Below are 22984 nucleotides of genomic sequence, written 5' to 3' on the forward strand. Positions count from 1 at the left end.
TGAAGCCAGGTGCCCCCTTGAGGGCTGGCGCCTGGCGGCAAATGACTCCATTGTCTCGGGACTTCCGCCACTGATTTTGTAACAAATGCACGTAGTCTCCAAGAGTTTTTTTTTTTTAATTTATTCTGGGTACAGACTATATGATGTATCGTATGATCTATCGTTCTGACGTGGATCTGAGCGATATATAGAACATATTGGACGTGATGTAATAGGGTCCGAGTTTTAATTGTGGAAGTTTAGGGCTAACCTCGCACATTTTTTTTTTAGCGCTCACTCTATCTAATAGGGGGGTGAGAACATGCAAGTGGGGTCCCCCCTTTAAAAGCACAATCAAAACTTGGCTTTTTTGAGCCAGTCCTGGTTGTGAAAATATGGGGGGGGAACTTAGGGGGTCCCCTGTATTTTCATAAACCAGCACCAGGCTCAGCGAGCCAGTCCTGATTGTGGAAATATGGGGACAAAATGAGTAGGGGTCCCCGTATTAGTTAAATCCAGCACCGGACTCTTTCTAGTGGGGGTGTAATGACTCACCCGGTGGACCAACTTCACGGGGTCCCCCAGCCAAAGCCATTCGCATCCCGCGTTATTAGGCCCATCCTGGGGAGTTGGGGACCCCCAATAAAGGAGTTCTCCCTCTCCAGGGCACCCTAGGCCTGTGCTGATAGCCCGGGGCTATCCCTGACACCCCTGGGGGATGGGAGCACAGTAGATTGTGTGAAAATGTAATAAGGAATATTGGAAAACTAGAGGTCCCAGCAAGCCTCCTCAACATGCTGGTACTTGGAGAGCCACAAGTGCCAGCATGCAGAGCATTAATGGCCTGCTGGTACCTCCTAGTTCATCTGCAAAAGAAATATAAAAAAAAAAAATGACAGGACACACATTATTAAGGCTTCACTCACATGCACTAGTACTATATACTGGCCTTATCCCTAGCCGGTCTGTCCAGTAAAATATCATAACTACCCCTTGGTTCCGGTTCTCTTTGGTCCTTATAGGCATCAACCATCATCTATAATGAAAAAAAAAAAAACTGCAACCACGTGCCCATCGGACACAGTACCGCCCTCTAAGGACAGTACTTTGTGAATGACGCAAAAGCCACTGCATTTCCGATAGAAATGCATTGGCAGGCCTTCAATGGTGGTAATGCACTTTTAGTAACCTAGCAGTTCACACCATTGACTTCAATGGTGGGAACCGCTTATTGTCTGAGAGAGAGATGGAGGCTCACCTCCCCTGTGCATGCTTCTGTGTAACTCGCAGCTTTTGTAATAAAAGTCGTATTACAAGGTGCGAGTTTACCCACAGTTTAACTCTCATGCAAGTCAAACAGGGACCGTTAAACCCGCATCCTATTACATTTGCGAGTTTTGGGACAAACTTGCACCTTCCAAATGTGCGACATGGTGCAAGTTTGAGCCCGCAAAAAAATAACTTGGATACTTATACATCCCGCACATTGTATAGTGTGTATGCCTGATCCGTCTTTCCCTGTGGTCATTAATCGCATCATCCTATCTGCTGAGCTGCACATCAAATGTGACTATGCAATGAACGACGTGGTGTAGTTACATGCAGCATGTGACATGCCGAATCATAGTGTAGGGTGCGTTTACATTCAGGGGTGTATCTATAATGGGTGCAGGGTGTGTGGTGCACACGGGCCCCTGGGTCCAGTGGGGGGGCGCACCGTACACCCTGCACCCATATTATCTAAAACTTACCTCTCTAGTCCCACCTCTAGGGTCTCAGTGCTGCTGAAAATGCTGGAAAATGGCCATGGTGGCCATTTTTCCGACGTCATGCTCTGTGAGGAATTCACCGGGAAAGTGGTGGCAGCGCCATTTCCCCGGTGATCTGGGCAGTAGACTCTGGTCACACTCAGTCTACTGATTCTGCGGTGGCCGGCCACCCGCGTCAGTCGGCCGCCGGGGTGAGAGGAGGGGGCCCGTGACGGGGGATGCACATGGGCCCCCTCCTCTCTAAAGACGCCCCTGGTTACATTAGTTGCCTTGTCACGCCGTTGTATGGTGTGTGCCCAGGTGGAGCCCTGCTAAACCATTTAATGAAGAAGTGAATGCCAGTTTGGAGAAGGGAGTCATTTTAAAGTTTTAATGTAGTTTACAATATTTTGTAAATAGTAACAGCAAAATGACTTATCTGAGAAACCGGAAGCCTCATGTATACCGTATAACTGAGCTCTTGCCTGTATTTATTCAAAGTTGTTTATGAATTCTCTCCTCAGCCTATTCAGTATTTTTGAACATAAATGGTCGCAACTGATCTAAATATGCAGGAAAAATGTATTTTATTGCGTGAATAATATTGATAAATGGGGATCAAACATTTTGGGGACAAATGTTTTAAAGATCTTGGGCTGTCCCTGGAAATATATTACATTGGGTAACCATGTTTATTTGGCTTATAAAGTAAGATAAATATGTATAATTACTAATACAAATTGTGCCTATTACAGTGTAGAGGTGGGAGTCCGCGTGGAAGCCTATAACTGTGGGGAGTGGACAGAGTGTAAGTCGCGACACATTAACAGCGCTTTCCTGATTTACCAAGCCCTTGATGCCAGCAATGAGTACATAGTGTTCCCCAGGGTCAAAGCCTCCACAAAGGTGAGATCAACAGGGAAAATATCTGCTTCCTGCGAAGCTAAATAACATATCTCTGTATCCTGTGTCTACACTCTGCTTAATTATCCCGATGTAAACTAAGGTAAACTCTATCAAAGGTGCAAGGATGAGACCAATATGCTGTCATCACAGATATTCAGATACATTCAATATCCTATGGCAAGTTGGCAGCATAAATCCATGTGAAAATAGAATGTTCTAATGCAGAACCAGTCTCCTCTTGGCTTTATCCCTTGGATGCGCCATTATATATGCAGAGTTATTGTAGTGCCAGCATAATAGAGTCATCTCATTGATTTTTGGAAGTATAGGCAATAAAAATCATTTGATGATGATAGAGATTTTGGGGGCCCACAGGACTCTGCGTTATCCCATATATTCCTGTATAATAAATATGAGTAGTGGGCATACAAATGGGAACATAGGTGAATTAGGTACACAAAGCATTATGAAAGCAGCCGTTTCTCACATGCCTTAAACAAGGACATAACACCCCAGCATGGTCAGGGTCATGTATAAATACAGTGGAATGCCCTGATTGTTTATGAATATGGCTTGCATGCAGAGCCGGATTAAAACCTGATGGGGCACTAGGCAAGATGTGGGTAACAGAGGGTGTCAGTTATCTGATAGTGTCTGCCAAAATGAAATTCTCTTGCACCTTTCCACCATAACACTGTTAACTTTCCCTTGTTACCTATTGATGTCTGGGGAGAGTTCTAGCTGCCCCCAAGGTGCTGCACCTTTCCTTTTGCAGACTAGTGCTCTCTAAGAAGATTGCTCTGCTGTGATTTGGTAGTGTGGTAGCAGAAAGTTGATGAACTATCAATCACCGCACATAGAGGTTTAGGGCTGGGGTGTCGCACATTGATAGAGACTGGATGGAGCAACATTTCAAGTTGCTGTGACTGCAGGCCTGTGTATTTTACTATTGCAATAAAGGGGCCATAGACTGATCTCCGTACATAAACCACTTGTGACACACAGCAATGTGGTTTATGGTGTGGGTTTGTAAGTACCAGCAGTCCTAAACATGACTTGCCTGCTTCCAAACACTTGGCCACTGATAGCTGGCCTTCACAATCAGACTCCTCAACAGAACACAGTTTGGCTCAGCGTCATGAGAGAGTTGACACAACCTCTCTCAGGTGTTACCACTAACCTCCAGCACTGAGTACTAGTGCAGGTAATCGCCTATCAGCCAACCACTGTAAAAGCCTGCTCAGTGCATTTCTTCAGTGCCAATTGTGTTTTCATAGATGATCCTGCTTCATGAGGAGATGTATCAAGTGCTGGAGAGAGAGAGAGAGAGAGAGAGAGAGAGAGAAAAAGTGGAGAAGTTGCCCAAAGCAACCAATCAATCTGTCATTTATCTAGCACATGCTTTGCATTGACAAAAGCTGATTGGTTGCTGTCTCTCTCTGTCTTTATCATTTAGTATATGCGGCATATCCCAACAAAGCACCCGCCTTTGGGGGATACCTGCAAATATTAAGTATCACCCGAGTGTAACATATCTGCTGCGTCCCCTCCATTTCCAACAGCAGCCGCAGCACCCATAAATGTATATGGGGACTGCAATTCTGCAAGATTTACCAAGCTCCAGAATGCAAAGAATTCGGGCGTTTGGCCACAGCAGCTGGAGCCATCTGCAATAATTACCGGTAGTGGATGTCTCAGTAACCCTCGTCTGTAATGGCCGGTGCACATGCGTGGCGATCGGACCATGCATGAGCCGTAGCGTTACAGGGTTCTAATATAGAAGTAAAGTGACCGTTAACGTGGTAACTTCACTTCTAGAACATCGCAGGGACGGGGTCACTTTGGAGCCCCTTTCCCTGGATGTGAATTTTGCTACATTATTGCCACATATAGCGGTGATAAGGAATTGCATTAATGGGTTTAAAACCCGATAAATTGATAAATATGCCCTCCCAAGACTTGGTACATCTTCTCTTTAGAATGTGACTTGCACATGTCTTCTGCAACTCGTGAGCAGACAAGTATGAACACTTATTCAAACCCAGTGTTCATTTTTGATTGGCTATTTAGTGACCTTTTATATGTATGTGTGTATATAAATACCACACCCATGGGCGTCGGAATGAGAAGGGCAAGTGGGCGGATCATCTCCGCCCCCAGAAAAAAATTTGAAAGGTGCGGCGGCTACGAATGGTCAGGGACTGTGCTTTAAAGCAATAGGCTGCACAGAGGAGGTGTAACGTGCAGTGCAGGGGCTGTGCAGCCTATTGCTATAAAGCACAGCCCCTAACTGTACACGGTTGCCAGGGGGGCGTATTTGCATGAAGACTGGGGAGTCAGAACTATTGCCCCCCCCCCCTATCATAAAATTGATCTTACACCCTTGACCAAACTTGTATACATGGTCAGGGGTTGGGTACTGGATGCCGGTGCTCGTCCCAGCGGTCAGAATCTCCATGCCGGTATCCCGACAGGGTTAAAATACCGCCAGTTGTCTGTCTGTATCCTAACTCTCCCCCTTCCCCTCATCCTCTCTCCTCACTACCTAACCCTGTTAGTGCCTAAACCTAAGCTCTTCCCCTCCTTAGTGCCTAACCCTCCGCCTAAGCCCAGTACATACCGACAGGATCCCGTGCCGGGATTCTGGCACCAGCATCACGACTGTTGGGCTTATGACCGGATCCACATGGTGAGGTCTGACACTCTCGACTTTTGAAATATTGAAGTGTGTGTATATACAATGTTTTTCACCAAGATGAGGACTCCTTATACACCTATTTCATATGCCTTTGATGTGCTGTTCTGTACGCTATTAACTGACTCTTTATTTGGTCCATGAACTTTGACGCAAGTAACGCTCCAATGTATAAAATGAAGCTTGCTCAACAAGTAACTCAAGTGGGGAGTGTCTATTTTTTGTTCATTTAATAAGGGGCCTTGTATTGCCGGAGGTCAAATGGGGACTCGACATGGCCTAGAGCAGTGGTCTCCAAGCTCGTGAGCCACCAGTAGCTTGTGGTCTTAATTTTGGTAGCTCACCTAGCTGCAGTACTGCCGAGTCAACTAGGAGGAAGTAACCTCTGATGTATGCTCCCCCGTGGCATCGAAGCCATGGGTGGAGCCACAGGGAAACATGTCAGGTGATTGCCGCAGCCTTTACAGAAATCACTTAACCATTGTTCCACCCACGGCGTCTACGGCGGAGAGAGTGACTACCACCCTGCCGGAAAATCACACAGCTGCCCGGCCTATATCTTTTGCTCCTGTAATACCTCCTTGGAGACAGTAATTAACAGTGAAATGTGCCTGTGCTTTTTATTTACAAACTACAACAATATCACTGTAATAATGAAATGCATTTTTTTTTTTTCAATTCTATTAAATTAACTGAACAATTGAAGGTATTAGCCAGATTTTTTTTTATTTCTACAACTTTAGTAGCTCTTCAGGAGGTTTAATGTTTCTAAAGTAGCTCACCCCTCAATTAACGTTGGAGACCACTGGTCTAGAGTGTTAGGGTAAAAGTATAAAAATACAGAAAACTAGACATTTGTAAAAATCATGTTTTATATCAGTTCCCATGTTTCTCCCTACATTGTCAGATAATTGTATTGTATTACCAATTTACACTGGTTGGCGAATAGTACATACAGGTTTGTTTATACAGTATCTATATATTTGTTTTTTCACAATACCCATTTGCCTAATTTCATGTGCCCCCCATCTTATATATTAGGTAAGCTACACATCTGTTGCTGCTAATTTCCCTAATGTCCTCTTAAGCTGTTTTGTTGAAAGCCATGTCCTATATTTAAATGTAGCCATTAAGTGTTGTAATTCTTGTTCTAAATAAATTGCTAAAACAAAGTTTTTTTCCATTTCTTAAGTAAATAAAAATAAATACTTGCTGTAATGTGCTTTATGGCTCCCAGCATTTTCTCTGAGCGGCAGTTGGATTAGTATCCAGCTTTTTTCCGCCTATCCTCAACGTGTATATGAGACGCTCACGGTCCACTATCCGTGCACTGATGTAGCTGTTGGTTTCAGGAGGGTTTGGGTCAGTCTCCTTGTATACCTCTCCCTTGGCTAAGGTATATAGGGCTCTATAGCCTACCATTCCTGTTGTTTGTGTAGTTGACTTAGAGTCCATTGTCATTGTATTAGATATATATGCATTGTATGTGACTGTTTGCTAGCTGCTGTATTGACTCTTTCATTTTCTGTCTGTCAATTATAACTATCACTGTTTTTTTTTTTTTTTTTCTCTCCATCCTCTTGGGGTGGAGGTTTTTCTTTTGAGTACTTCGCATTCATTTAAGATTTTGTGAAGGCTGTCACATAGCATTGCATGTACTACTTTTACCGAACATGTCAAAGGTAAAAGGAAACTTGTACTGGTTTCATATAAATCATGTATGGCCTATATGTCCCCTCAGGATGTAAAGGATGGTTTGTGTGTTGTCTGTTATAAAGAGCCACCTCACCAGTGTGTCAAGGCTGCCGACACTTGAGACTCCTGGAAGGAGTCAGGCCTACTTGGCAATATAAAATTAGGTGGTTTTAGGAATGACCTTTTCATGAAATCTCAGTAGCACGGAATAAAAGTAAATAGAATTTATTCACAGGCAAAATATTATAGCAACGTTTCACATAAAGTCTCAACAACACAGAAGTTCAGATATGCAGTAATCAATATAGGAGTAAACCCCTATATGTAAATAAAGTCTCTGATACACAAGAACTAATGTGGTAGGGAACCCCGAGTCCAATATGAGGCTAAGACCTCAGGATGGCATAGCGGACCTTACTAGGGTTGAGCCCTGTAGCGTGATGAAAATCCGGAGCAGGGTTGAGCCCTGCAATGTAGTGAAGATCCGGAGCAGGATTGAGCCCTGTGATGTAGTGAAGATCCAGGACAGGATTGAGCCCTGTGATGCACGGTAGGTCCGGAGCAGGGTTGAGCCCTGTGGCGTGACGAGGATCCAGAGCGGCGTTGAGCCCCACAATGTAGTGAGGGGCCGGAGCAGGGTTGAGCCCTGCGGTGTAACTGGGATCCGGAGTGGGGTTGAACCCCGCGATGCACTAAGCGTCCGGCGACGGTAACGGTAACTGTGCAGTTGACAACTGTAGCAAAGGTAACTCCAATGTCCACGGAAGTAGAAGACAACAGGCAGAGTACATAATACAGCAGGGGATGGAACCACAGCAATGGAGCAGAATAACAATACTTAGGCAATGGCAATGCTGAGCTCTGTAGTGCGGCTGGTAACCAGTATCAGAAGTTTAACCGGAACACTGGCAGAGATATAGCAAAGTCCACAGCAAACCACAGGCACAACAGGGATCTGGCAGGAGTCCAAGAAAGACCTGAAAGCAATGTTGCACAGACACTGAGACACAGTTAGTAACAGGCTTTATACTAGAGGGCTGTGTTCCATAGGAAGTTCAGAACATGTGACCCAAATGGAATCAGGTTTGAAGTAATAAGCAATCAGAAATCCCACAACCTGACAACACCTTTTGAAACAGATGAAAATTTTAACTCTCTATCCCCTGTATGTGGAGAATGCCAGCAATAAGGATAGCTCCTCCAAAGACCACAATGGAACTTTGGCAAATGTAGTTTATCTTTATGTAGTGAAATAATCACAGTCCTGACACAGTGCAGTTTACCTGTCTCTGGACAAGAGTGATATTGGGTATCCTCTTTGTCCCTGGTAATGAAACAGTTTGTGGATCGTATGGCTGCTCCCACGATGCCTCCTTGGATGGGGTGTCCACAGCATGCTATGTTTGCGCCTCCTATGCATCCTTCCTGGTTTAGTCAGAATATGATACCATCTAATGTTGAAAGCAAACCGGTAGTTACTAAGGCGCTTAAGCACAAGTTAGCTTTTTATCCGTCTGCTTAACATATGGATTCAGACATATCATCAGAGGAATCTGATGATGTGCTGGTTCCTCTCCAGGGTCTAGCTCAGGGAAGGAGGACCATCTGTCCACATTGGATGTTCCTCCTTTGGTGAGGGCGGTTAAATCAGTCCTAGATATTCAGGATGATGAACCAGCTCATAGTAAGAAGGCTCCCATGTTTAATCAGCACCGAACAGTGGGCGAAACGGAGTTTCCTATATCTGAGCTTATGGATGAGGCATGGGGTGTAATGTGGACAAACAATTTTATGTGAATAAAAGAAAAACGTTGTATGCTTTTCCAGCTTCTGTTTGTACTAAGCGGGAGGTGCCTCCTACTATGGATGCTCATGTAACACATTTAATCAGAAATGCTAAATTGCCTCTTCCGTCAGCATCTTCTCTGAAAGATTCCACAGATAGAAAAATTGAAGCATGTCCTTAAGGCAATATTTTCATCATCTGGAGCTGTTACTCGTCCAGCTATGGCTGGAGCCAGGCTAGCCAAAGCTGTTGAAGAATGGATGGGGGCATTGGAACAACTTTCTACCAGATGCTACCAGAGAACAGATGTATATCTCCTACATACGGGAAGCAGCTTCCTATCTGGGAGAAGCTGCTGTAGATGCTGGAATTTTAGCTTCTAAAGCATCAGCAGCTTCAATAAAGACACGCAGGGCCCTTTGGTTAAGATCCTGGAAAGCTGATACAGGATCAAAGAAGGCGCTGGAAGTCTTACCTTTCTATAGAAAGGTACTTTTTGGAACAGAGTTGGATAAAATATTAGCTACTCTGGCGGCTCCAAAATCAGCAGGTCTGCCATCTACGGCAGCTATAAAGTCGAGGCAGGTTTCTTTTCGTTTCTTCCGTCCTCAGGAACGAGCAAGGAAACAGTCTTCCTCTATGCCGACTAGCAAGACAACAAGGCGCCTAACTAAGATTTCTGGCCCGGCAAGGCGTCCAGCTTCTAAACCGGACGACAAACGCTCGGCCTGATGGGGCGGTCCTCCCCTGTGGGATCCCAGGGTGGGAGGCAGACTTCTTCAGTTTGCGGATTATTGGCATCAAACAGATGCCTGGGTCCGAGAAGTGGTCTCTCAGAGGTGTGCCCTCACTTCCACGAGGCATCCTCCCAGTATTGACACACTGTTCCAAAATACTGGTTAATTGTACAATACCATAAAGTGTGCTTTAAACCTGCTTTCATGCTGTACAATTTGGAGAATAACATAGAAGGGAGAGGTGTGTCTCCATGTACAGATTTGTCCACTTTGCGGCGTATGTGGCAAGTCGTGCATTCGCACCCACGACTTAATAGGATTGCGTGATGTGATCGCAGTGCACACCATAGCGTACAGTAGCATATGCAGCTGCGGGTAATCTCATGGCGCGATGCGTACGCCTGTTTGCGGCGCGATCGGCAAGGATGTAAGAGAACACACCTGTATCTGATAATAATGCATATATGTATTGTAGCACTCTGTGGGGCCCATTTATTAATGATTGCTTTTGCAATGCGTTCAGGGCATGTCAGTACCGCCCATGATCGTATTGCAAAATGCGATCATAACGGCCGGTTGTATTAACCGGCACATGCGGACTGCACATGAGCGGCTCCCATTGCCGGTGGAGGGTTACAGCAGATCCCTCCGCCGGCTGATATGCGGTAAGTAACCATAGGCTACAGCGGCTAACGCTATCTTCAGATACCTGCTGCGATATCTGAGATACCTGCTGCTGTCCCTCCTTAATACATCCGGGGGATACTTAATACTTGAGGTAAACCCCCGAAAACATGTGTGTTTAGGGATTTTACCTCAAATATTCAATGATAAATGGGCCCCTATGTACAGTATAAACTTTATGTATAATGTTCCCCACTGCCTCATTTATAATGTTTTGACAATTTTTTTTTTATGCTATGTCCCAACAAAGGGCCATATTCAACTAGCGGCGAAAATGGACGTTTTATTTCGACATTGGCGAAAACTGATGTTTTTCGTCTAAGACGAAATTTACCAGAAAAAAACTGCGAAAACGGCACACACAAGTAAAAAAACTGGAGAAAAGTTTTTCTCCATTCCAGACCAGGGGCAGTATTCAATTAGGGAGCGAAAAGTCCGTGCTGGACTTCTCGCTCCACATCGGAGGTTTTGCAGGGATAAAGTATCGGGCATATCCCCGCATTCAATTTGGAGTCGGCGAAAACGGGGCCCTGCAGAAAGGCAAGTATCTAAAAAAAAAAAAAAAAAAAAGAAAAAAAAAAAAAAATAGGGGAATTTTTGGGAAATCATCCACTATGGGTACCCCAGTTTTAGCCTGCGGAAGGGAAGTTTTTAAATACTCGCAGCAGGTGCTTTTTTTGCGCCTGTGAAGGAGTGATGAAGAGTAGCACTTTTTTGGGGGAAAAAAGTGCTTTTTGAAAATTCTTCAAAAATGCACCTGCCGCTACCACCCACATTCTTTAAAACACCTGCCGCATACTTGGGAACCCCCCCTGCAATTGCACTACTGTAGTTTAAAACTTTGTTCCCCAATTTTTTTATTTTTTTTTTAACCCCAAAATTCAAATTGTTTTTGGGGTGTCCCGATTTTTTTTTTTTTTTTTTTTTTTAAAGCCTGCACCCCTAAACCCCAATTTTGCACTTTTTTTCGCCACCTATTGTTGTGGAAAGTTATCCCCGTTTTTTTACAAAGACTTTTTGCACCGGCGAAAAGTCTTTGAAATTGAATACAGGGATAATGAAAACAGGCAAAAATGACGTCATCGGCGATAAATTGTAACAAATAACGGGTTTTCGCAGCCAAATTGAATATGGCCCCAGGAGAGAGAAAAAATGCAAAATCCTTATTTGTGGCTAAAATGTGGGGATTTCTTTCAGAACCCTTTGGACACCCCCCCTAATGATAAATTACCCTCCAAATTTTTGTAAGTTGTGTACTTTGGCAAAAAAAAACCACGCTAATTTTGGGTGAAAAAAAAAAAATTTTTTTTTTTTTGGGGGGGGGTCTGATTTTTCTGGGGGCAGTATGGATGCGTCAAGTGTTTTAAACATAGTACGCGGTCACAGCAGGCGTTTTTTTTAATTGTTTTTAAAATTGGGTTTTTACGACACAAAAATATTCTTACACCTATTTTAACGTACTCCCAATTTACGTGGGACATTACTTTCCTGAGAAAAAATAGCTTTCTATCATATTCAATGATTTCGCCAAAGTACACAACTTACGAAAAAAATTGGGTGTAATTTAGCATTAGGGTGGGGGTGTCTCTTTCCCATCTTCTGCTCTTCTACAAACTCCGGCAGTGTGGTTCCCTCACAGGGTCATGAGACACAAGACAGCTTTGTGTGTCTTCATACGATGTCTGCACCGCTCCAGGGACACTACCTGGAGCCTAAACCTGGCTGTCTGTCGGCTATTAAACAGCTGCCAGAGCCGGGCTTCAGCCACAGACAGCGCCCTCTTACCAGTTCAGTGCCCGGAGCTCACACTCCACCGGAACAGCCCTCCCTATGTCCCTGCCCCTATGTACCACCCAATGGTGAAAAATGTATATAACGCATGTAACTTTGACAAGTAAGATGAGCCCCCCCCCTCGGCTCCAGGCCCAATAGCAGCTGCACCTATGGTAGCCATGCATGCCGACCTTTGTGCTACCCCTGTCGGGAGGGGGCAGCCAGGCTGGCATTGTGGGAGGAAAAGGCGTGGCACAATAGAAGTTGGCGTTGCAGTGATTACCGGCATTTTGAATTGGGAGGTGGAGCCTCGATGACTCATTTCAACACTAATTGCGCCATCTGTGGCGCCCATTTTAATTGGGCTGTGGGAGACTTCAGGCAGCTCGGAGCACCACCAGATATTCAGGAGCTTCCCAGAAGATCTGGGAGAGTAGGAAAGTGTGGCATTACCCCCCTATTAACGATGTATTGTGCAATGTCGTAATCATGCAGTAGTTTTACAGTCTGCTAGTGGATGTGCCCCTTAAGAAGCTGATGGACGGAGCACCATTATCAATCTGCCATCTGTTTGAAAAATGACAGTTGGGAGCTGATTGGCTGGAGCACCATTTATCATACACAACGAGTTTTAAAACTCATTGCATTGGTTACAACTTGTTGATAAATAGGCCCCTAAAGTGTCTTAAATATGTGTTCCAAGGAATTATGTAAATATTGATGCCCTCCTACAAAAAATAGAATTCTGACAACTAGTATCTGATGTAATGGTGGGACTGCAGGGGATACAGTGACTATGGGACCTGCAGGTGATGGGATGGAGTGCTGTAGGCTCTACACCCCCTAGGCTACAAGGTATACAATAGGGAAGCCGGCTACCGGAATCCCAACAGCCGGCTTCCCGACTGCTTTATCCTGGCGTGGGATAAATGACCGGGTCTATATCTAGACGCCTGTCATTTCCCCGACGCCGGGAGACTGGCCCCGGCATCCCGATAGAAGGGATGCCGGGCGCTGCGAGTGGACAGCCGCGGGGGGGAAGGTTAGGTTTAGGGCACTCGGGGGGGACTTAGAGTTAGGCACCCCCCCGGGAGGGTTAGGGTTAGGCTAGGGGGAGGGAGGGTTAGGGTTAGGCACCCCCGGGGGGGACTTAGGGTTAGGCACCCCCCGGGGAGACTTGGCTTTAAGCTGCGGGGAAGGGGGGGGGGGGTTAGAGTTAGGCACTTGGGGGGGAGGTTAGTGTTAGGCACCTCTAAGGAGGGTTAGGGGGTTAGGTTAGGTTAGTTTAGACTTAGCGACGATCGGGATTTCCTGCGCTGTCGGGCTTCTGCTGCCGGGAACTCTGCTTTTGTCGGCCAGGCGCTGCTGGGAATCGAACCGCATGGCCGCCGGTATTTCATACCGATTCCGGCTACAAAGTGGGTAGATATCACTATTATCACAGAACATGCATAGTCGAGATCAAACACGTATTTACTGCACATGCGCAGGTTTATGCAGATGCTCAAAGCAGAGCAGAGGGACACAGGATGATGGACCACATCACAGGCCCATCACTATTTTTCTTAGCATTGGGGGGTCAATGACTCTGGAGGACCCATCATGCTGAGATTGTGCCCTTTGAAGCCGTTTGAATTTCTAGAACTACAATTTGCTTTAAAAGTAGCTCCCCTCTCTGTATTTGAGCACTTTACAATTCTTCACAGCTTGGTGCTGAATCATCAACATCACTTGATGACAGTGAGGATGTTCTTGAGGCCTAGCTCTGACCTAAACCTACTCCCTATGCAATCCCAATTTTTTTTTTTTTTTTATGGGGCTGTATTTTGCTTTAGATGAAAAAAATGTAAATTACTAAAAAAATATAAAAAAAAGTGACTGTCTGGGAAGCTGGGTCTAATATGTTGTTCTATTTTATAGGACAGCCTCAGAAGATTTCGTGGAGCCATTGCACGCAGAAAAATACGTGTCTCAAGGTACATCACAGTAACTAATTCTTACATACGCGCACTTGTATAATGAGAGAGAGATTCAACTCACGTTTTTGTTTTTGCAATGGGTGAATCATTACTGTAAATTATTTCCAATCTAATATTTTTCGTTTGCTTTACATCTCCTGTTTGCATTGACAATACAGCATTATAGACCTGTACATCATCTGAGACATTCTACACAAGGATAAGCAATGGAAAGTGCTTTAACTTTATTTAGGAATGCCCTTCTTTCTTCTACTCCGTATTCTAAAAGGTTTTTACTTCATTTCTACCTTTTCTTATACTTGGTAAAAAGTAGGTGTAGTTTAGTTAACACCACAATCTTTCACGGAATGTACTATTATTTTTGTAATCATTTCCTTCCAGACTAAGGCCCTCATTCAGAGCCGTACGCTCTGAGCAGAGCGCACGCTCTGAATGAGGGCCGTCCTCCATAATTATGGAGCGCCCTCCTGGACGCTCGTATAGCTGTGGGTCACCACCCACAGCCTATACGAGCGTGCAGTTTGATGGCCGCGATGGTCCTGACCATCGCCACTGCGAGCCGGAGCCTGCGGTTGAGTTTTTCAACCGCAAGGCCCGGAGTGATTTTGGCTCTATCAGAGCCAAAATCACTCCCACTGACATCACTAGTGATGTCAGTGGGCCGGCTTCTGACGGTAGGCGTTCCCTTGGGAACGCCCCCGTCTGGGAGGCACGCCCCCGGCACGCCCACCAAAGGGGGCGTGCTGTCAATCAACATCGACAGCACGCCCCCTTTGATCAGACACAACGAGCGAAGGAAAGTCCTTCGCTCGTCACGTCTGGCGCATGCGCACGACGGAGCTCCCGCAGTCGTGCGCATGCGCTGTGCACAACATCGACCCACTTGCGAGCGGACAGCCGCTTGCGAGTGGGTCTGAATCAGGCCCTAAATCGTTACTCCCTATTAAAAATGTATCTTTTCTGAACAAGAGAATCGAGTGACTAAAAATAAAATATCTACATGCTTGTTAATGTATATTGTGAAAATATATAGTCATTAAATCAAAGTCTTATTAAGAATATATTTCAGTCTCCTGCACTCTTCTAAAATATCCCAATATACTGCCTGTTACACTGGTTACAATGTGCTTCCACCACCATCTGCGTTTACACAGTATAACTCCTCCCCCAAACACACATAAACTAATGGTGCATACACACGGTCAGATATTTCTTCAGATCTGAACGATAACAATTTAAAAAATCGTTCATATCTGAAGGAAAATCTGACATATCTGACATGCCTGAACGATGCGCGTTCCCGATGGTCAGATAACGATATCTGACATCTGATGTGTTTGCAGTCAGATTTGGACGATTCCATTCATTTTAATGCAGTCAGAAATCGTTCAAATCTTTGGTAAAATCGTTCAATCGTTCATCTGACAGATCTGACAAATCTGACCGTGTGTATGCTCCATAAGACACTATAATCCCCACACACACCTTGCGTGCGCACACACTATAATCCCCACACACACCTTGCGCGCACACTATACTTGAGCCAATTACCTATTCTGCAAGCACCCCTACGCAGCATTGAGCGCAGATGGGTATATTGGAGACAACTCCACAGGTTCCTAAAACGCAACTACTGTAGCTTTGTTTTAGTTTTAAAACTGTAAAATGAGCTGACATTCCCTGCTACCAACTAAAACTGCTCTTGAGTCCATATTTGCCGCAGCAGTGCTGCCCTGCTTGAGTTCCCACCTACATCGGAGTGGCTAGTAAATCTGGGTCAGAGGCATCAGTGGCAGGCTGGGCCGGGGGGCAGGATGCCATGTGCCAACCGGGCCGCAGCGCCATGCGGGCAGTGTCTTTGTGACACAGCTGCACTGCGTGTGTAGCGCTGACTGGACGGAGTTTGGTCAGTGCTACACAGTGACTGACAAACACACAGCCGCCGGCGCCGGCAGCTGTGTGTTTTAATTTGCAGCCAATGAGAGTGTGTCAGATTCTCACTGACTGCTGCTGCGCCCACTGCCAGAGCCACTCCATCTTCCGGCTCCTGCAGTGGGCAATGGGAGAGGCGTCATGACGTCTCTCCCATAATGCAGAGCGGGCTGGCCTGGGAGGACAGACGGAGGAGCGGATTGGCAGCGGCGGGAGAGTGGATTCAGGTAAGTGTTTTTTTGTTTGTTTTTGTTTTTTTACCTGTGTCTACTGGAGGGAGTGGAGTGGGCACTACTGGTGGCACTACAAGAAGGGGGGGCTACTACTGGTGGCACTACAAGAAGGGGGGGCTACTACTGGTGGCACTACAAGGGGGGGGACTACTACTGGTGGCACTACAAGGGGGGGACTACTACTGGGGGCACTGCAAGTGGGGGGACTACTACTAGGGGCACTGCATAGGGGGGAGGAGACTACCATTGGGGGAACTGCATCGGGGGACCACTGCTGGGGGCTTTATACAAAGGGCAATACTGGGGATACTACATAGGGGGGAGACTACAACTGGGGCCACTATTTAAGGGGCACTGCATAAGGGTTACCACTATTGGGGGCACTGCATGGGCGGTGGACTGCTACTGGGGGCACTATATAAGGGGCACTGCATAGGTGGTACCACTACTGGGGACACTATATAAGGGGCTTACTACTGGGGGCACTGCACAGGGGGGACCACTACTGGGGGCGCTGTATAAGGGGATTACTACTGGGGGCACTGCACAGGGGGGACCACTACTGTGGCACTGTATATGGGGCTTACTACTGGGGGCACAAGGGGCACTGCACAGGGGGGACACTACCGGGGGCACTGCATAGGGGGGATCACTACTGGGGGCACTACTGGAGGTCTGCATAAGGGGGTCCTCTCCTGGGGCACAGGGGGGCACTGCATATGGGCACCACTGCAGGGGGCACCCCATATCTTTATTTTTACTTTACATTAATCCCCTATGGACCTGCCTCCTCCCTGGAACACTTGAGGGGGGGGGGGGGCCGTAGCACGCACGTGCTCTGGGCACCCCGGCTACACGCTACTCCTCTGCCAGGGCCGCCTGCATGCATTTTCCCCCCAGGCTAAAAGTTGCTAGCCAGCACCTGAGAGGCATGATGTTCTTAATTTAATTTAAAAGAAAATAAAAAAATGACGGTATTGGCCTCCTTCAAAGCAATGTCTGAGGTAAGTTACACTCTCGCAGATATTATTACCAGTTATTCTGGTCTCAGAGACACATTTAGTAAAGGAAGCCAGGTGTGTGCCACCAATGAGCAGCTAATGTGTTTTCTAGCATGTGATTTAAAGAATTCTGCAACTTTTTTTTTCCCACCATGTTTTCTAGAAAGTACATGCTCTTGAATAAACCAGAAAAGCCAATCTCACATCCTTGGGACAAAAGCAACCAGGTGATATGTTTGACCCTGTCTCAATTTGTGCATGACATTTAGGGCCGTATTCAATTAGCCACAAAAAGTGCCATTTGGAAAAAAGTTTTTGCTGATTTGGGCTTTTTACCTCCGTATTCAATTACAGGACTTTTCGCCTAAGCGGAAAAAAAACAGGAGAAAAGTTTTCTCTATGTAGAGGCAGGCGAATTGGAAGTGCAAAATCACTATTTTAGGGTGCAAATGTGGGGATTTGGTCCAGAACCCTTTGGACACCCCCCCCAATAACTAATCAGTCCAAAGAAACGTAAAAAAAAAATAATTGAGAACACCCCAAAAATGACATGTCAATTTTGAGAAATGGAAAATGGGTAAATAGTGGGGGGGTGGTACTTTGGGGGGCTATATGGATGGGACAGGTGTTTTTGGGATTGCACGAGGCTGCAGCAGGTGTATTTTTAAGAGATTTTAAATCTTCACTTTAGAGATTTCAAAATATGTTAGTACCCATTTTCATGTACCCCAAACTTTACCTTGGTACTTATTTTTCCCAAAAGAAATGGCTTTGTATAATTTTTCAGCACTTATGTATATAAGCACATATCAGCCAATTCTGACACTTTAAAAACACAAAACACTTTTATTAGGGCTATTAGGACACTTCTATATTGATTTCTAATGTTAGTGCAGCTTTTTCAGGGTACAGACTAATTTCCCCAAAAAACTTAGGGACACTTCGCCAGTTTCACTTTTCGCTGATTTCGCCTGTTTGCCTTTTTGTGTCTTTTGGAATTGAATATGGAGATAAGTGGGAGCGCGCAGGGAAAAAAGTTTAGCCTAAAAACACGCGAAGGTGGCGAAAACATTGCGGCTCGGCTTTTCACGTCTAATTGAATACGGGCCTTAGTTGCTCTATTGTCGCACATGAAGCTTCTGAATACATATAGATTTGCATAAATATTATAATTTTGTTTTACAGATGCTCATTTGTTTTTAATTTAATTTTTTTACAGAAAGAGCAATTAGACAATGTGATACAGAAATAATCTGTCATTTGTTCTGTGAGCTATGTTCTGTATAAAATGGTTCTTTATTATAACCTAATCTAGCAAAAATGGCCAGGTGTGAGATGATGGATGCATGCAGCCTTAAAATGCCACTATATGGGTGCTGAGATGCTACCTTATAACATTATTTATATCCTATTTAACCCTACCATGATGCTATATAACGTTGTCAGTGGGATCGGATATTAATGCCTCCACATCTCAACCTGTAACTATACACAATAAGTGTGTGTGAATAAAGATTGCTTTATATTTATTTTGATATACTTGGTACAGGTTGAGTCTCCCATATCCAAATATTCCGAAATACGGAATATTCCGAATTACGGAATAATTTTGGCATGACTGAGATAATAAAACCTTTGATTTTGGATGGTTCAATGTACACAAACTTTGTCTAAGGCACAAATTATTAAAAATATGGTATAAAATTACCTTCAGGCTTTGTGTATAGGGTGTAAATGAAACATAAATTTATTTCATGTATGTACACAAACTTTGCTTGAGCCACAAAATTATTGAAAATATTGTATAAAATTACCTGCAGGCTATGTGTATAAGGTGCATATAACACATATATGCATTCTGTGTGTATATTGGGGTCCCATTCCCAAGATATTTCATTATGATATGCAATTATTCCAAAATACGGAATATTCCGTTATCCAAAATACCCCTGGTCCCAAGCATTTTGGATATGGGAGACTCAACCTGTACTACAAAGAATCATTATTGGCACTATACAGCTGTCATGCAACTGCACTACCAGGGCCAGATTAGTGGGGATTTTCTGGGCTCTCTAACAAGTGCACCAGCATCAGTGAACATTGACTGTATGGCATATCGTTTATGAACATTATATGTGCTGGTACATTTTTAAATAATTTTTACAGGAGAGTGGATTTTTTTATATATGAATATCCTACCAGTATTTTTATGGTTTATTACAATGATTTAACGATCACATGTCCTCCTATTAGCTAGATTTTCTAAATAACCCATTTATGCTAGCAGTAATATATGTTACAAAATTGCAGTGTTACAATTTGTAAGCTATTTAGAGATATTTAATGTATCTCTTTTATGCTTTTTTCTATAGTAAGAGAATTGAATGCAGTCAGTCAGTTTTTATGTTGAATAAAGCAGGGGCATAACCAGAGGTATGGGAACCCCATATCAAAATTTCCTTGGGGCTCCCATAGGTCTACCTATACAGTGCCCCTTTAGTTGTGCTTATAATACAATGCCCCTGTAGTTGTGCCAATTATGCAATGCCCCTTGTATTAGAGCACCTTATGCAGTACCCCTTATGTTGTGTCTCCCGTAATGCCCCTAGTATTGGCCCCTTATGCTGTGCCCTCAGTAATGCCCCTAGTACTGCCTTATGCTGTGGCCCCCTTCCCTCGTACAGTACTTACCTCTCTTCACGCTCCAGTCCATGGCATCGGCTCTCTCGCATAGACGCTGACTGGATCTGACTAGATCCAGCAGCTGGCATAGACTCCTCTCATCGCAGGTGACGGGAGTGACGTCAACCACGCACTGCATCACTGGGAACGCTGGCCTCTGAAGCCATGAGGTGTCTTTAGTCTCTGATCTCTTCAGAGACCAGCGTTCCTAGTTGCACAAGCAACTTGGCCGGCCGTGCAGTGGGACACTTGCTAAGCCACCGGGCCCCATAGCAAGCACATACCCTGCACCCTCTATAGTTACGCCACTGGTAAAGTGTATGTATTTTTACATAGAATGCAGCTCTTGGGTTATTTTATTTATATAATTTTACATATTCCATTTATCAGCGCAGACACTACACCATATACATTTTGCCTTTTCCATTTTTGAGGGTAAGCAGGATCCCTCAATAGTGTCAGCTGTTTTAAATGTCATAAGGTTTCATTTGTGTCTAAACGCATTTGTTTGGTGTATCTACTGATTGTTTATGTGCTGGAGAGGAGGTGGGGTGCAGATAACCTGTATGTAGAGCTGGGTGTGCGTTTAGGTGACTGTGCCTTTGGTTGTACGGTGGATGAGAAGTTTGGTGTTATGTGGAGGATGGTATCCTACCCTCACAATATTACCTACATTTATTGTATCCACCAGATGATTTAACCTATAGACTTTGAGCTGAATGTATCTGTTGTCTCTTATGTTATTTTAGGCATATCTTGGTTACAATAATGTGGCCACCCTGACTGTCCTTGCTGCTAATGATGGATGGGAATTGAGTAACACTATGGAGAATGTAAGTTTGCAGCTATTTCAGACCAAATGGTTTTAATTTCCTACTAAACTGACGAGAGGAAAACCTCACCACATCCACTATTGGAGACTTAATTGATCCACTTCGGCAGGTATAATGTATATAGGCAAGTATCACGGCAAGGCCCAAAGACTATAATATCGCTGATCCTCGGAGAAAACAGACTCCATGAAGCATGATGCATGAATGGTGAGGGCCACAGAATATTATTGGCTAAACATGAAACAAGGCACACATTTAAAAAAACAAAAGTTTTCACAAACCATAGAGGCATGTGTACTTGGAAACTTGATTCTTGACATAAATTCCATACTGGCCAGCAACTAGATAACTGGAGATGATGTCATATCCAAGCACCACTGAGCCAGCCAATCGGAGCCTTTTATTCATTACCCTGGTCGTTGCGACCCGGGTTATGTCATTCAGACTAAAGACGACCCGGGTCATACCCAGGATTAACCCTGCTTACTGAGCAGGGTCACGAACCCAGGATTCCGACCTGGGAGGGCCCCTTTCATACATAGTCTAAACCTGGGTCGATGTGCGTACACCGGCAAAAACCTGGGTATTTAGGCTGTGTGCGCAAAGGGGTATTGCTAGCTGCAGTGAATACACAGAAAAGATCTTCTTCAGCAAAAAATCCACTTCCCAAACTCTTTGGAGCACTACTAATAGTAAGACCATAAACATGTAGTTATTTATTAAATAAATAATCGTAAGCCAAGAATTATGACCTTGTCAAGGATCAGCAACCAAATTATGACCATGCAGGGATTTTAAGACATGAAATATAAACTTAAACTCCATTGAACTAAAGTTGCATTTTTTTCTGAAATTTTAAATAAGTACCCTTCTTGATAAAACAATATGCAAAAGTACGATGTATATAGATAGGTACACATAAGCCAGATTAGTTTTATTTATTTTATTATTTTAATGTTTCACACTTGAAATATTAGCCCTAATGAGTTTTTACTGTTTATAATATAGTGTAAAACATGATTTGAGGGTCAAACAATCAGAGTTTTGGGAAAAACATTTTAAAAAATTATGTATTAATTGGAGGTTATACTTATTGGTTGTATAGCAGTTTTGCATCTTATTAATTCCCCTAAAATGCAGTTTTCTGAACAGACAAGAGTCTAATTATTTATTATTTTTTATCTGCTACTAAAGTAAAAACTAACAAAGGTGACCTGAAAGTTGCCCGAAAAGTGAAATGGTTTGGGCTTTCAGTTCCATTAATTAAAACAAACAACATAATGTATTTGCATACTGTATTTTGTTGGGATTCATTTATCTTTCTTGATAAGGTTTAACTTCATTCTACTTTATTTAATACCTAAAATTTAACCTGTACTGTATTAATATGAATACAATTTTTTCCTCTTTCGTCCTATCTGGGGAACACTGACCCTGCAATATGAGGGAGGGGCCGAGGAGTAGACACTAAAAAAAGTGAATTCACTGAAACTCCCCCTCCTTTATATTAGGGATTAAGTAATTCTACAGAATCCGAACCGCTCCAAACATCAGGGATCCGACTCCACCTGAGCCGCGGCTTGGGTGTTCTCGCCTGACTCTGAACCCACTGCGAGGCCGAACGTCATCCTCCTGACGTCGGATTCTCACGAGAGTTCGACTCTACATAAGGCGCCGTGACCGGATACAATGCTTGCAGGCATGGAACAAGGAGTTCCGTGCTACATGCATGAAGAAACAGATGCATCGACGGATCTCCGTCCGTGCATCTGTGTCTAATAAAAATGAATAAACCTGTGTAAAAAAAAAAATGGCGTGACCCCTCCCCCAAAAGCGCAACCAGCCCCAGGCTTTAGTGACACAGAGCTGGTTGTGCAAAATACGAGGGGCAAACGACGTAGGGGTCCCCGTACTTTGAGCAACTAGCACTGGGCTCTGATCTGGTTCTGGAAATACTGGGGGAAAAATGCGTAGGGTCCCCCTGTATTATCCAGAACCAGCATCAAACTTTTTCTAGCGGGGGACTAATTCCACAGCCAGGGGGCTCTTTCACCGTGCGCCCCAGCTGAACTATTAACTCTGACCGCTAGTCAGCCCAGGCCGGGGATCCCTGGGGAGCTGGGGACCCCCTCAATAAAGGAGTCCCCCTCTCCAGGGCACCCCTGGTCGGTGGGTGGAGGGTTGATAGTGTAAGTGTAGTGTAAGAAAAGAAGAGTATATAAACATTGTCTTTACAGTAGAACTGCAGGTCCCAGCAAGGAACAGGAGGCCCTTTGTGTAGATTGTGAAGCTGAGGTGCTTGGGCAGCGCTCGTCCAGTTA

The 22984-nt window shown here is 44.6% G+C and overlaps 1 protein-coding gene across 2 annotated transcripts in view; it reads left to right on the forward strand.

The window, feature by feature from the left end:
• The window catches only part of ACOT12 (acyl-CoA thioesterase 12), a 76486-nt gene that overhangs the window by 31364 nt on the left and 22138 nt on the right, over positions 1–22984 (forward strand). For both annotated transcript variants that reach the window (XM_088457906.1, XM_088457907.1), the window contains exons 9-12: positions 2483–2633; positions 13924–13979; positions 17312–17375; positions 20580–20663. In XM_088457906.1, the coding sequence (XP_088314032.1) occupies positions 2483–2633; positions 13924–13979; positions 17312–17375; positions 20580–20663 (355 nt within the window). The remainder of the gene's footprint in view (positions 1–2482; positions 2634–13923; positions 13980–17311; positions 17376–20579; positions 20664–22984) is intronic.

Source organism: Taudactylus pleione, unplaced genomic scaffold (genome assembly GCF_031769625.1).
Source record: "Taudactylus pleione unplaced genomic scaffold, aTauple2 ptg000792l, whole genome shotgun sequence".
NCBI classification, from domain to species: domain Eukaryota; kingdom Metazoa; phylum Chordata; class Amphibia; order Anura; family Myobatrachidae; genus Taudactylus; species Taudactylus pleione.